The sequence below is a fragment of the Bubalus kerabau genome, chromosome 8, assembly GCF_029407905.1.
Source record: "Bubalus kerabau isolate K-KA32 ecotype Philippines breed swamp buffalo chromosome 8, PCC_UOA_SB_1v2, whole genome shotgun sequence".
NCBI lineage: Eukaryota > Metazoa > Chordata > Mammalia > Artiodactyla > Bovidae > Bubalus > Bubalus kerabau.
Genome location: NC_073631.1, coordinates 120,319,968 through 120,332,709, shown reverse-complemented (window position 1 = coordinate 120,332,709; position 12,742 = coordinate 120,319,968). Strand labels below are relative to the sequence as shown.

At 54.3% G+C, this 12,742-nt stretch overlaps 1 protein-coding gene across 4 annotated transcripts in view; it reads left to right on the top strand.

Moving 5' to 3' along the window:
* PAXIP1 (PAX interacting protein 1) overlaps positions 1-12,742 on the top strand; it is a 40,504-nt gene that overhangs the window by 19,727 nt on the left and 8,035 nt on the right. For all 4 annotated transcript variants that reach the window (XR_008718187.1, XM_055591351.1, XM_055591350.1 and 1 more), the window contains 7 exons: positions 4,952-5,417; positions 5,883-5,977; positions 8,634-8,729; positions 9,329-9,466; positions 10,191-10,312; positions 11,143-11,327; positions 12,301-12,344. Coding sequence is in view for 3 of the 4 variants with exons in the window: in XM_055591351.1 (XP_055447326.1) it covers positions 4,952-5,417; positions 5,883-5,977; positions 8,634-8,729; positions 9,329-9,466; positions 10,191-10,312; positions 11,143-11,327; positions 12,301-12,344 (1,146 nt within the window). In the remaining variant the exon portion in view is untranslated. The remainder of the gene's footprint in view (positions 1-4,951; positions 5,418-5,882; positions 5,978-8,633; positions 8,730-9,328; positions 9,467-10,190; positions 10,313-11,142; positions 11,328-12,300; positions 12,345-12,742) is intronic.

The window sequence follows — 12,742 nt, the reverse complement described above, 5'->3', positions numbered from 1 at the left end:
CGATTATTTTCTGCTTCTTCAGAACAGTTAACATACAAGCAGGGTTTCTTTGCCCGAGGGCGTGTTCTGCAGTCTTTGTGTCTGCACACGCGTGTGTTCAGTGTTGCGGACTCCCAACGAGAACAGTGACAGGCCCTGACCCCGCTGAGCGGCATATGCCCCGCGGCCAGGCTGCCCCGACGGTGGCACCAGAGGAAAGCCTGAGGCTGCCCGCTGTGCCTTGGTGTTTACCACGAGCTGTGGGTCAATAGAGGGCATGGCATGGTTTGCTCATTGATTGAAGAAGCCTCAGTTTTACTTGACAGTTTTGTGATGGGAGTCTGCTGTACAGAATGGACCTTAAACACTTTAGTAGCTGTTTTTCCATTCAGGACAAAAAGAAGGCAGTTGAGATGTATGTGTGTCCCTATGTGTGTGTATGGGGGTCCCTGTGTGTGTGTGTCCCTGTGTATGTGGGTCCCCCTGTGTGTGTGTGGGGGGGGGCGGTCCCTGTGTGTGGGGGGGTCCCTGTGTGTGTGGCGGGGGGGGGTCCCTGGAGAAAAGGTGGTGAGTGAGGACGAGGAGCCCAGCCCCTCTCAGGTGCAGAAGACAGGCAGGGCGAAGACAGGTCTGAGCAGAAGGGCTCCCCACGATGTGGGTGTCTGGACGGTGGTGCCAGGTCTTGTACCAGCCGCTGGCTGGGGAGGCTCCTTAGGTCAGGCACTTAACCCCAGGTGGCCCTGGCAGAGCTGAAAGCGAGTTCTGGGTGGGGGGCAGCCCTCAGACCCCGAGCAGACTGACTCGGCCGTGTCCTGAGGACTGGAGGGGCCTGGCAGGCGGGGCCTTGGCTTCTGTGGTGGGGAGGCCACGGGGGGATAGTTTGAGAGTCCTGTTGGTTAAAAGTGTGTAAGAAGTGTCCCTCCCTGCCTCCTTGTCTTGGGGTAAACAGTGACAAGTGGATAGTACCTGGTCCTTGAGACGCTGGAGGGGTGGCCCCGGCCAGGCTTAGGGGTAGTGTGGGGGGGACATGGGGTCAGGGACTTGGCCGAGTGTCCCGACATGGATGCGAGGTTCCGGACACGTGCTGGAGCTGGTTAGGAGCCAGGGTGAGGGGGCACCCTACCCTGGGGTGTTGGCAGAGTGTGCGCGGTGGGCGGTGGGGTGTGGCCCACGGTGAGGACCTGGAAATGCTCAGTTCATGGCGGGGCACACGTCTGCCTTCCCGCCAGTCGTCCTGCAGGTACGACCTCCAAGGAAGACAGTCTCGCTCCGCCCGCGGTGTGGGTGGGGTAGGGATCCATGCTCACCAGGGCAGGGCTGTGATACTGGCCGGAAGCCTTTGGAGACCTTCGCAGAGCTCTTAGTGTCGGAGCATTGGGACATCGCACTGCTAGATGTGGAGAAAAGGAATCTTTGAAAGTTAGAAGATTTAGTTTAAAATTAGATCAGGAGGTTGGGAAAGACAGCAGCCATCAGACTCCTGCTGAACTTGCGCGTTTCTGGTGGTTGGGAGCTGTGCGTGTGTATGTCAAATGTGGCGCTCAGCGTCAGGAACTTAAATAAGGACGGTGACAGCACAGAGCGGCGTCCAGACTTGGCGTGCCCCGAAAACTGCAGTCTGCAGTGCGGCACGCCACACGCTCGCTCAGGTGGACTCAGGCGGGTTTCCAGCCAGACGCAGATTGGAAAGCTGGACACAACGTCTGGTGGCCGGGGACGGCACTCCCGGGCCTCTCGGTGGCGGGCGGGCAGGTGCAGGCCCTCCGGGCGGCGCCCACCTCAGGCCGGCTGGGCCCTCGCCTGCCTCTCCGCCTGCCCCAGGCGCGCCGGCTCCTTCAGATGCCGCCCTCGGGAGCCCCTCGGGAGCCCTGTTGCTGACGGCAGACGGGCAGGCTGTCGGGTCCGCGCGGGCTGCTGCTGCTGAGGGGAAGCAATGCATGCACACAGGTTACATTCTAACGGTGGTGGTGGTGTAGTCGCTAACTCGTGCCTGACTCTTGCGACCCCGTGAACAGAAGAGCCTGGCAGGCTGCAGTCCATGGGATTCTCCAGGCAAGAATACCATAGTGGGTAGCCTATCCCTTCACCAGGGGATCTTCCTGACCCAGGAACCGAACCAGGGTCTCCTGCATTGCAGGCGGATTCTTTACTAACTGAGCTAGCTACAAGGGACGCCCATTCTAATGGTCCCCAAGGCTGTAAAGTGGTAATAACCTCCCTGAAGCCCCCCCTGCCCCCCAGGTACGGGACCAGCGTGTGTCCTCTGTGTGGGCTCCTGGCCCCCGCCCACTCCTGCCTGCTTCTCTGCAGGGTCAGCATCCCAAGTGCTTTTCTCTGCTCGGCTGGGTCTGTGGTGGGCTTCATTTCTGTCCCACTTGACTGGGTATTTTTTAATACTTGCGTAGAGAAAAGAGTTATCCTGTTACTTAAAAATGTATTTAAATCTGCTTTTTCTGCTCAGAGCTCAACTGCGAAGTTTTCAGAGTGCCCGGAGATTCTCCTCTTACCTGTAGGGTGATTTTTAAGACAGATGTACTCAAACTCTTGAGTTTAACTTATTTCAGTTTTAATTTGTTTCATCACTGAATCCAAGGCCTGTTACTCTTGCAAATTACATAATGTTTATGTTTTGGAGTCTGTTTAAGTGAAAGATGTATGTTAAAAACATATTTGAGATTTTTTTATAACTTTGGTTTATGTTAAAGTTGAATTTCCAGAGTTTTACTTAAATGACAGGGATACAAAAATAGGGATTGGTTGTATTGGTTGACTTTTCAGTTTAGTTCAGTCGCTCAGTCGTGTCCGACTCTTTGCAACCCCATGGTCTGCAGCACGCCAGGCTTCCCTGTCCATCACCTACTCCCGAAGCTAGCTCAAACTCATGTCCACTGAGTTAGTAATGCTACCTAACCATCTTATCCTCTGTTGTTCCCTTCTCCTTTTGCCCTCAATCTTTCCCAGCATCAGGGTGTTTCCCAGTGAGTCAGTTCTTCAGTCAGGTGGCCAAAGTATTGGAGCTTCAGCTTCAGCATCAGTCCTTCCAATGAATATTCAGTACCAATTTCCTTTAGGATGGACTGGTTGGATCGCCTTGCAGTCCAAGAGTCTTCTCCAACACCACAGTTCAAAAGCAACAGTTTTTTGGCCCTCACCTTTCTTTATAGTCCAACTTTTACAAACATACATGACTACTGGAAAAACCATAGCTTTGGCTATACGGGCCTTTGTCAGTAAAGTAGTTTCTCTGCTTTTTAATACACTGTCTAGGCTTTTTGTAGCTTTTCTTCCAAGGAGCAAGCATCTTTTGATTTCATGGCTGCAGTCACCATCTGCAGTGATTTTGGAGCCAAAAAAGTAGTCTGTCAGTGTTTCCACTGTTTCCCCATCTATTTCCCATGAAGTGATGGGACCGGATGCCATGATCTTCGTTTTCTGAATGTTGAGCTTTGAGCCAACTTTTTCACTCTCCTTCACTTTCATCAAGAGGCTTTTTAGTTCCTCTTCACTTTCTGCCATAAGGGTGGTGTCATCTGCATATCTGAGGTTATTGATATTTCTCCCGGCAATCTTGATTTCAGCTTGTGCTTCATCCAGCCCAGCGTTTCTCATGATGTACTCTGCATATAAGTTAAATAAGCAGGGTGCCAATATACAGCTTTGACATACTCCTTTTCCTATTTGGAACCAGTCTATTCTTCCATGTCCAGTTCTAACTGTTGCTTCCTGACCTGCATATAGGTTTCTCAGGAGGCAGGTCAGGTGGTCTGGTGTTCCCATCTCTTTAAGAATTTTCCAGTTTGTTGTGATCACACAGTCAGAGGTTTTGGCCTAGTCTATAAAGCAGAAGTAGATGTTTTTCTGGAATTCTCTTGCTTTTTCTATGATCCATCGGATGTTGGCAGTTTGATGTCTGGTTCTTCTGCCTTCAGCTTTAACATCTGGAAGTTCTCAGTTCATGTACTGTTGAAGCCTGGCTTGGAGAATTTTGAGCACTCTTTTGCTAGCGTGTGAGATGCGTGCAAGTGTGTGGTAGTTTGAACATTCTTTGGCATTGCCTTTTAGTAAAATCTGTTTGTTACTGTTTTTCTTGACCATAGGAAGTTGGCTTCCAATTTCTTTTGAGCATGTAGGGAAACTTCATTGTAAGACAGGTTTCTTTCGTCACGTCCGGCGCTGAGCAGGTAGTAAAGTAACATGGGATGTGACGCTCTGCGAGGTGATATCCCTGGTTCCTGAAGCTTGTTGGGTGCTTGTCGGGTGCTTGGCCGACGCCTGTCCTGAGGAGGGGGCGAGCCCAGGGGATGCTGTGGCCGGCGGGGGCTCCAGCCTGAGGCCTTCTGTCCAGTGTGTGTGCACGGGCTGTGAGCTGGGGAGGGCTGCCCGCATGCACACACCTGGGGCTGGGCCTCTCCTGTCCCTCGTGTGTGTGGCGGAGCAGGGCGGCCGCGGACGGGGCGGGCTGGCGGCTGCTGTCTGGGGCTGCAGCGTCCCATGCCTTCATGCAGGTGGGGTCTTGGTGTCCTCTGGACCCTTTGTTTGTTGGGAAACGGCAGCTGTGGGAGGGAGGCTTGGTCAGGCTGTGTGGCCCGGAGGAGGTGGGGTGTGGCGGGGTATCGTGCTCGCAGCAGGACTGTGGGGTCAGCGGGACAGAACAGCCCCCCACCAGCAGCCCCAGTCCTTCTGCTCTGGAGCGAGTCAGCCACTCTAGGGAGTGTATCTGCCCACATCCGTTCTGTAGCCTCTCCCGTTTTACTTACTCCGTTCCACGTTTTGGTGAAGAGGTCTCAAGTACGAGCATGTCCACCTCACTGAGCTGGCAGTGTGTATGCACGGGAGAGAGGCGGGTGAGTTTGAAGCCTCCTGCTGGTGGGGGTTAGCCCATGGCGTGTCGGGTGTGTGCTCCGCTCTCTGAGGGGCCTGTGAGGTGAGGGCAGCAGCTGTTGACGCGCCCTTGCCTGACCTCTGCTTCCAGATCCTGCAGTCCCTCTCGGCGCCGACGAAGACGCTGGAGCAGCAGGTGAACCACAGCCAGCAGGGCCCCGCGAGCGCGGTGCTGCTCGGCCAAGTGAAGGTGGCCCCGGAGCCGGCCCCGGCACCGCAGCCCATCCTGCACCTGCAGCCGCAGCAGCTCCTGCAGCTCCAGCAGCAGCATCTGGCGCAGCAGCCCTACCCCCCGCCCCCACCGCACCCGTTCCCTCCGCCACCGGCCCACCCGCACCAGTTCCCCCAGCAGCCCCTGCAGCGCCCCCAGCCACCCCTGCAGCAGCAGCAGCTCGCCCACCTGCAGCAGCAGCACCTCCAGCACCTGCAGCGCCTGCAGCAGATGCAGCCGACGCCGACGGCCCAGCCGCCCGGCCCGCCAGCCCAGGCCCTGCAGCCCCCGCCGCCCCAGGCGCAGGCGCAGCCCCCGCTGTTCGGACACGACCCGGCGGTGGAGAGTTAGTAACATGCATCCTTCTTTCCCTCTCCCGAAACCCTTGTGCCTGCTCTGAGAGCGTTTGAGGTCAGGCTAAGGATTCGCCTCGAGAAATAGTTAGAAAATGGGGACCATAGTTCGGAATTGTTAGGTTTCTCGGCTCTGGGCCTCCGTCCCCACCCTGAAGTGAACACTGGTGTCCTTGTAACAGCGGGCTGCCGCAAGGAGCGCTCGGTGCCCAGACGTACTCCGTGGTGGTGCCCGGGTTTGAGTCACGTGATGGGGGCGATCGAGTAGCTCCATTTGTAGCAGCTGCTGCTTTTGAGGGCCTTCTGCAGAGGTCCTCGACTGGTGGAGACGTCATGGGCAGGCGTGACTAACTTCATAGATTCACGTCGAGCTCTGCAGAGTGCGCCTTCTCATGTTCCATGCACACGTTCACAGCACGCAGGCTCTGATTCATTTTCCTTGTGTGATTCTGTTCTAGTCCCAGAAGAAGGCTTCCTACTGGGGTGTGTGTTTGCAATCGCAGATTATCCAGAACAGATGTCTGACAAGCAGCTGCTGGCCACCTGGAAAAGGGTGAGGTCACTGAGATACACACACCTGCGTGCGCACACACACACACACACACACACACACACGTGTACCTATGCCTATACTCACACTGGGTTGGCCAAGAAGGTTGTTGGTTTTTTCTGTAAGACGGCTCTAATAGCGCTTAACTGACTTGAAGTTCATGCAGAACAATTTTGTTAGATTGTTCTGTGACAGCTGTCTTATCAGCTTGTATTCTTTTAAAAAGTTATCAAAATTGGTGAATTTCTGTGTAGCCATTTTAATATTGAAGATGAAAGAAACAAAGGAATATTCTTCGCATATTATGCTTAATTATTTCAAGAAAGGTAAAAACACAACTGAAAAGGAATAAAAGAGAGCTTTGTACAGTGTATGGAGAAGGTGCAGTGACTGATCAAATGTGCCAGAAGTGGTTTGCAGAGTTTCCTGCTGGAGGTTTCTTGTGGACGGTGCCCCATGGCTGGGTAGACCAGTTGAAGTTGATAGTGAGCAAATTGAGACGTTAGCTGAGAGCAGTCAACGTTATACCACATGTGAGGCAGCCGGCACACTAAGGACATCCAGATCCAGCACTGAGAGAGTTGCACCAGCTTGCCTGTGTTCATTACTTTGATGTTTGGGTTCCACACAAGTGAAGCGAAAAAAGCCTTCTTGATCTTTTTTTCACATGCAGTTCTGTACTGAAATGTAACAAAAAACGTTTTGTTTTTAAAACAAACTGTGACCAGTGATGAAAAGATACTGTACAATAGTGAACAGAAGAGATTTGGGGGCAAGTGAAACGAACAACCACCAACCACACCAGAGAATGTGCTGTGTGTATGGAGGGGGTGGAAGGGAGTCCTCTGTTGTGGCTCCATCTGGAAGACCAAAGGGTTAATTCCAACAAGCACTCCTCCCGATTAGACCAGCCGAAAGCAGCACTGTGTGAAGAGCACCCGGAATTAATCAACAGAAAACTCAAACGCTTCCATCAAGATAACTCAGACCTCATGTTTCTCTGATGTGTGATGACCAGGCAAAAACTGTGAGAGCTTGTCTGGGATGTTCCGATTCATCCACCATATTCACCAAACATGGCACCTTCGAATTTCCATTTATTTCGGTCTTTACAAAATTCTCTTATTGGAAAAAAATTTTTCCTTTGAAGACTGTAAAAAGGCACCTGGAACAACAGTTCTTTGCTCAAAATGATAGAAAGTTTTGGGAACATGGAATTATGAAGCTGCCTGGAAAGTGGCAGCGGGTAGTGGGACAAAATGGTGAACACATTGTTCAGTCAAGCTCTTGGGCCGCATTAAAAATACGCCTTTTAGTTAAAAAAATCAAAGGAACTTTTTGGCCAACCCACGAAAGTTCTCGCCCTTTTGGTAACAGCCTTCCCCTCAGTGCCACACGACCATGCAACCATTGCGATTGGGATACAAGACAGTATGAAAAAATTCAGAAATTCAGAAACTAAATTTAACTTCGTGTTGCTTTGCTTTCTTTTTTTCTCTTTAGAATGAAGTTTCTTTTTTTTTTACTATATTTATTTTTTTTTAATTTTATTTTATTTTTAAACTTTACAATATTGTATTGGTTCTGCCATATATCGAAATGAATCTGCCACAGGCATACACGTGTTCCCCATCCTGAACCCTCCTCCCACCTCCCTCCCCATACCATCCCTCTGGGTCGTCCCAGTGCACCAGCCCCAAGCATCCAGTATCGTGCATCGAACCTGGACTGGTGACTTGTTTCATATATGATATTACACATATTTCAATGCCATTCTCCCAAATCATCTCACCCTCTCCCTCTCCCACAGAGTCCAAAAGACTGTTCTATACATCAGTGTCTCTTTTGCTGTCTCGTACACAGGGTTATTGTTACCATCTTTCTAAATTCCATATATATGCGTTAGTATACTGTATTGGTGTTTTTCTTTCTGGCTTACTTCACTCTGTATAATAGGCTCCAGTTTCATCTACCTCATTAGAACTGATTCAAATGTATTCTTTTTAATGGCTGAGTAATACTCCATCGTGTATATGTACCACAGCTTTCTTATGCATTCATCTGCTGATGGACATCTAGGTTGCTTCCATGTCCTGGCTATTATAAACAGTGCTGCGATGAACATTGGGGTACACGTGTCTCTTTCAGTTCTGGTTTCCTCAGTGTATATGCCCAGCAGTGGGATTGCTGGATCATAAGGCAGTTCTATTTCCAGTTTTTTAAGGAATCTCTACACTGTTCTTAAAGGCAGCGCTTCTGGCCCCAGGGACCAGTTGGCACTGTCTGAAACTTTTCTCGCTGTCCCAGAGAGGGAAGTGCCCTTGGCACCTGGGTTGGGGGTCGGGGTGCAGCCAGCCCCCTGAGACGTGGGATGCCCCACAATGCAGAACAGCTGGTTTATCTAAGACATCCACAGCACCCTGTCTTAGAAAGAGCATCTCACTCTTCCTCCGGAAGTTCAGATGAAACAGGGCTTAGAGTTCGTCTTTGCTGTGTAGTGCTGGCTGAGAAAGCCGGTGAAAAAACTGATGGTTAGTTCTCACTTTGGGAAATACACTGTGTGCATACGTCGTGGGTCTCGTGAACTCTCCCTTTGGAGATCGCAAGGCCCTTCCCCGGGTGCGGGAGCTGACTGACCATGGGTCTCATGTGTGTGCAGATCATCCAGGCGCACGGAGGAGCCGTGGACCCCACGTTCTCAAGCCGCTGCACCCACCTGCTCTGCGAGAGTCAGGTCAGCGGGCTGTTCACACAGGTGAGGGCTCGGCTCTGCTGGGATCAGGGGGGCTCTGAGTGGTGCTGGGACAGTCGTGCTTGGAGAGGACTTTCTCCCACCTCTGAAGACAGGACACTGCTGCTCGCTCATTTCCATCTGCCTTTGGCGTGTGGACACCTCTGTGGCCCCCGGCTTCTCTGCCCGTGAGGACCGGGGCGGAAAGGCAGTTTTCCCAGTGGGGGCGAGGTGGACACCGTCCGCCCCGGCAGGGCCCCATCCTGCGGTTAACTTCAGGAGCAGTTACGTTTTTGGAACTTGCTGTGGTCTCACGGGGGAATCTAATTCTGCTGATTGGGAGTGTCCTCTCCTTCTGTGACTGAATTAACTTCCTGGGCTGTCAGCTTTCCCCCCCGCGGTTGGCTCTTACTCCTGTGTAAACGGTAACCGTTTTGGGTTGTGTTCAAGTTAACCGGTGACGCTGTTGCAGTTTATTAGTGTAGTGCGTTGGGCGCTAAGCTCCTGAAACTCCTGTATTGATAGGACTTCCAGCAGAAGTGACCTTGTAGTTCACAGCCTCACAGCTGTGTGTCGCCTGCGGTAAAGCCCCCAGCGACCGGCCCGCACTGTTGTGTTTGCAGGCGATGAAGGAGAGGAAGAGGTGCATCACGGCACACTGGCTCAACACGGTCCTGAAGAAGAAGAAGCTGGTGCCGCCCCATCGGGCCCTGCACTTCCCCGTGGCCTTCCCCCCGGGGGGCAAGCCGTGCTCCCAGCACGTAAGGCTCCCCCCGCCTCCCTGGACGGAATAAGCATCTTGTTTCCTTCTCTGTCCCCTGTAACAGTCCCAGCTTCCTGACATTTAACGGGTTCTCCCGAGTCTCGGACACTGTTTAATAAATGCCTACTCCCTGGTGGCTCCGATGGTAAAGCGTCTGCCCACAATGCGGGAGACCCAGGTTCGATCCCTGGGTTGGGAAGATCCCCTGGAGAAGGAAATGGCAACCCACTCCAGTATTCTTTTCTGGAAAATCCCATGGACGGAGGAGCCTGGAGGGCTACAGTCTGTGGGGTCTCAAAGAGTCAGACACGACTGAGCAACTTCACTTTCACTTTACAATTAAGTGTGTTACACCAGGAGTGGCCACAGCCGGCCAGACGTGCTCTCCTATTGGTTCTCCTGGTCAGATGAGCCCAAAACCAGGGTCAGTAAGAAGAGCTGACCAGTATTCCTAGGTAGCTCTGTTACCGCGATCGGAAGAGTGTCGCGCTGACACAGGGAGGCGTTCCCCCTTTGGTGTGTTTGCTTTTCGTGCCCCCGGCTGGCTCGTGTGCAGCGTCGTCGCCAGTAACGGCGTTGTCAGAGGTGGTGTCCCGACATGCCCATCAGCGCTGGAGGAGGGACGGAAACACGTGTCTGCAGCACAACTAATGGAGAAGAGTCATATTAAGCGGGTTAAGTCGTCGTTCCGTCTTGACCTCACTGGGCCTTTTCCCCCTCAGATTATCTCTGTGACGGGGTTTGTCGACAATGACAGGGACGACCTGAAGCTGATGGCGTACCTGGCGGGTGCCAAGTACACGGGCTACCTGTGCCGTAGCAACACCGTCCTCATCTGCAGAGAGTAAGCGCAGCGCCACCACGGCCGTCCTCAGCCCGCCCGGTGCCGCCCGGGTTCCTCGGTCAGCCGGGGCTCCGTCTCTCCCCACATGGCCCTGCCCCGGGTCCCCCTGTGCAGCCGGGGCTCCGTCTCTCCCTGCATGCCCCACCCCGGGTCCCTCGGTCAGCCGGGGTTCCGTATCTCCCCGCATGTCCCGCCCTGGGTCCCTCGGTCAGCCGGGGCTCCGTCTGGGTCCACACGCCCCACCCCGGGTCCCTCTGTCAGCCGGGGCTCCGTCTCTCCCTGCCTGGCGCCGCCCAGGTCCCTCGGTCAGCCAGGGCTCTGTCTCTCCCCGCACGCTTCACCCTGGGTCCCTCTGTCAGCCGGGGCCCCGTCTCTCCCCGCACACCCCGCCCCGGGTCCCTCGATCTGCCGGGGCTCCGTCTGGGCCCGCACGCCCCGCCCCAGGTCCCTCTGTCAGCCGGGGCTCCGTCTCTCCCCGCACGCCCCGCCCGGGCCCCTCGGTCTGTCCGAGGTCTGGGGTGGACGTCAGAGTCTGTTGACAGAGCGGCAGTGACGGTGGTGGTGATGCTGGCAGTGGAATGAAACGGGATGATTAAGGGGCTGTGGCCAAACTAGGTGGCGGTGCTGAGCTGACCGCAGGCCGGGCGATGGCCTCACGTCACGGGGACACCTCCTCACAGCCCCGTCAGCTCTGCAGACCCGTCCCTGCCACTCCCGTGTGAGCAAGTGTCGCCTGGCTTGTGTTAACAGAAGTACAAGTGTGAACACCGGTAACGCTAATGAATGTGTTTTCTCTCCTCTCCTCCACGCCGCCCCCCACACCAAAAAAGACCGACTGGTTTAAAGTACGAGAAGGCCAAAGAGTGGCGGATCCCGTGCGTGAACGCCCAGTGGCTGGGGGACATCCTGCTGGGGAACTTCGAGGCCCTGCGGCAGACGCAGTACGGCCGCTACACCGCCTTCGGCCTGCAGGACCCCTTCGCCCCGACCCCGCAGCTGGTGTTGAACCTTCTGGGTAAGCGGGTGGCTCCCCGTGGTCGTGGGCTGGTGCTCCAGGCGCCACTCTTGGCTTCAGGGTGGTGTCGGTTTTTGTCTCATCTCCCGCTTCCCCTCGGTGCTGCCTTCTCTGCGCCGCCCTGACTGTGCTCCAGACGGCGCTCAGCCCGTTCACGCACCTGAGCGCCCCTCCAGGGAGTGGTCACTCCCAGCTGCTGGAACATGCGCTCCCGTGACGGAGCCCTTCCAGCTCTGGTCCTAATGGACTCAGTCGCAAGAAAGCCCTCCCTGGTTTTGATCCACCGTCTGCCTGCTTCCTGGGGACAGACCTGGGTGTGACGTCCGCTCTGAAGCCATGGTGCAGGCGCCAGGCCCTTCCTCGGTGACACTTGTCCTCGAGGGCCCGGCCAGGCCGCCGCCGCCACGCGCTGTGCTCCTTACAGACGGTTTCTCGGACGCCAGAGCACGGGGCTCCCAGGATTGTCCGGGGTGCAGCCCACGCGGGCGGGCGGTGCCTGCACTTGGCTGCGGGCGGGTGGTTTGCTTGGCTTTGTCTCACACAGAACCCTCGGCCCCTGCCAGGCTTCCCTGTGAACTCAGGAGTAGTCCTCACGGCTCACTTCCTGGAGGCTGTCACCCGAGCCTCTGCGTGTCCAGGATGACCCGCGCCTGGAGAGGCGTCTCATTTCTGTTGTTACTGATACACCTCTATTTTTAATTGTTTTTCTATTGAATATGGTTGATTTACAATGTTGTGCTAGATTCAAGGGTGCAGCAAAGTGAATCAGTCATATTTGTACATACATCTGTTTTTTTAGGTTCTTTTCCCATGCAGCTATTATAGAGTATTGATTCGAGTTCCCTGTGCTGTATGGCAGGTCCTTATTGTTAACTTGTTTTATATATAATAGTGTGTAGGGGTCCTGAAAAGGCTTTTATATTGATTACGGGTCCTTTACACAGTATTTCTGAAAAGTAACCTGTCTTTTCAGATGCTTGGAGAGTTCCGTTGAAAGTGTCATCAGAGTTGTTGATGGTATGTCAAATTAGTCACCGTGCTGTGGCGTTAACTGTGTTACGAAGAAGTAGGGGTGTGTCTGCATCTGTGCCCTTGTAGTAACCGGCTGTCATGGCAACTGAGGGCTGACTCCTCGCCTGGTGGAGCTGTTCAGTGCGCCCTTTTCCCTCTTTGTTGATGGTACTGGGAGTTCCTCATTCACACGACACCCGTTAGCCCCATGACTTCTTCAGAGGGCTGCGAAGGTCTGCAGAGCAGAAGAGAGGGAGGCCGAGTGTCTCTGTGGGGCTCGGGAGGCGGAGACTGGGGCACCAGTGTGTCAGCCCAGACCGCGGCTCCTCACTGTGGCGGTGGGCTTCTAGCCCGTGGGCTGGGGTCTCTGGTGGGCTGCCTTCGGGTGGGCCGTTCTGCACTGG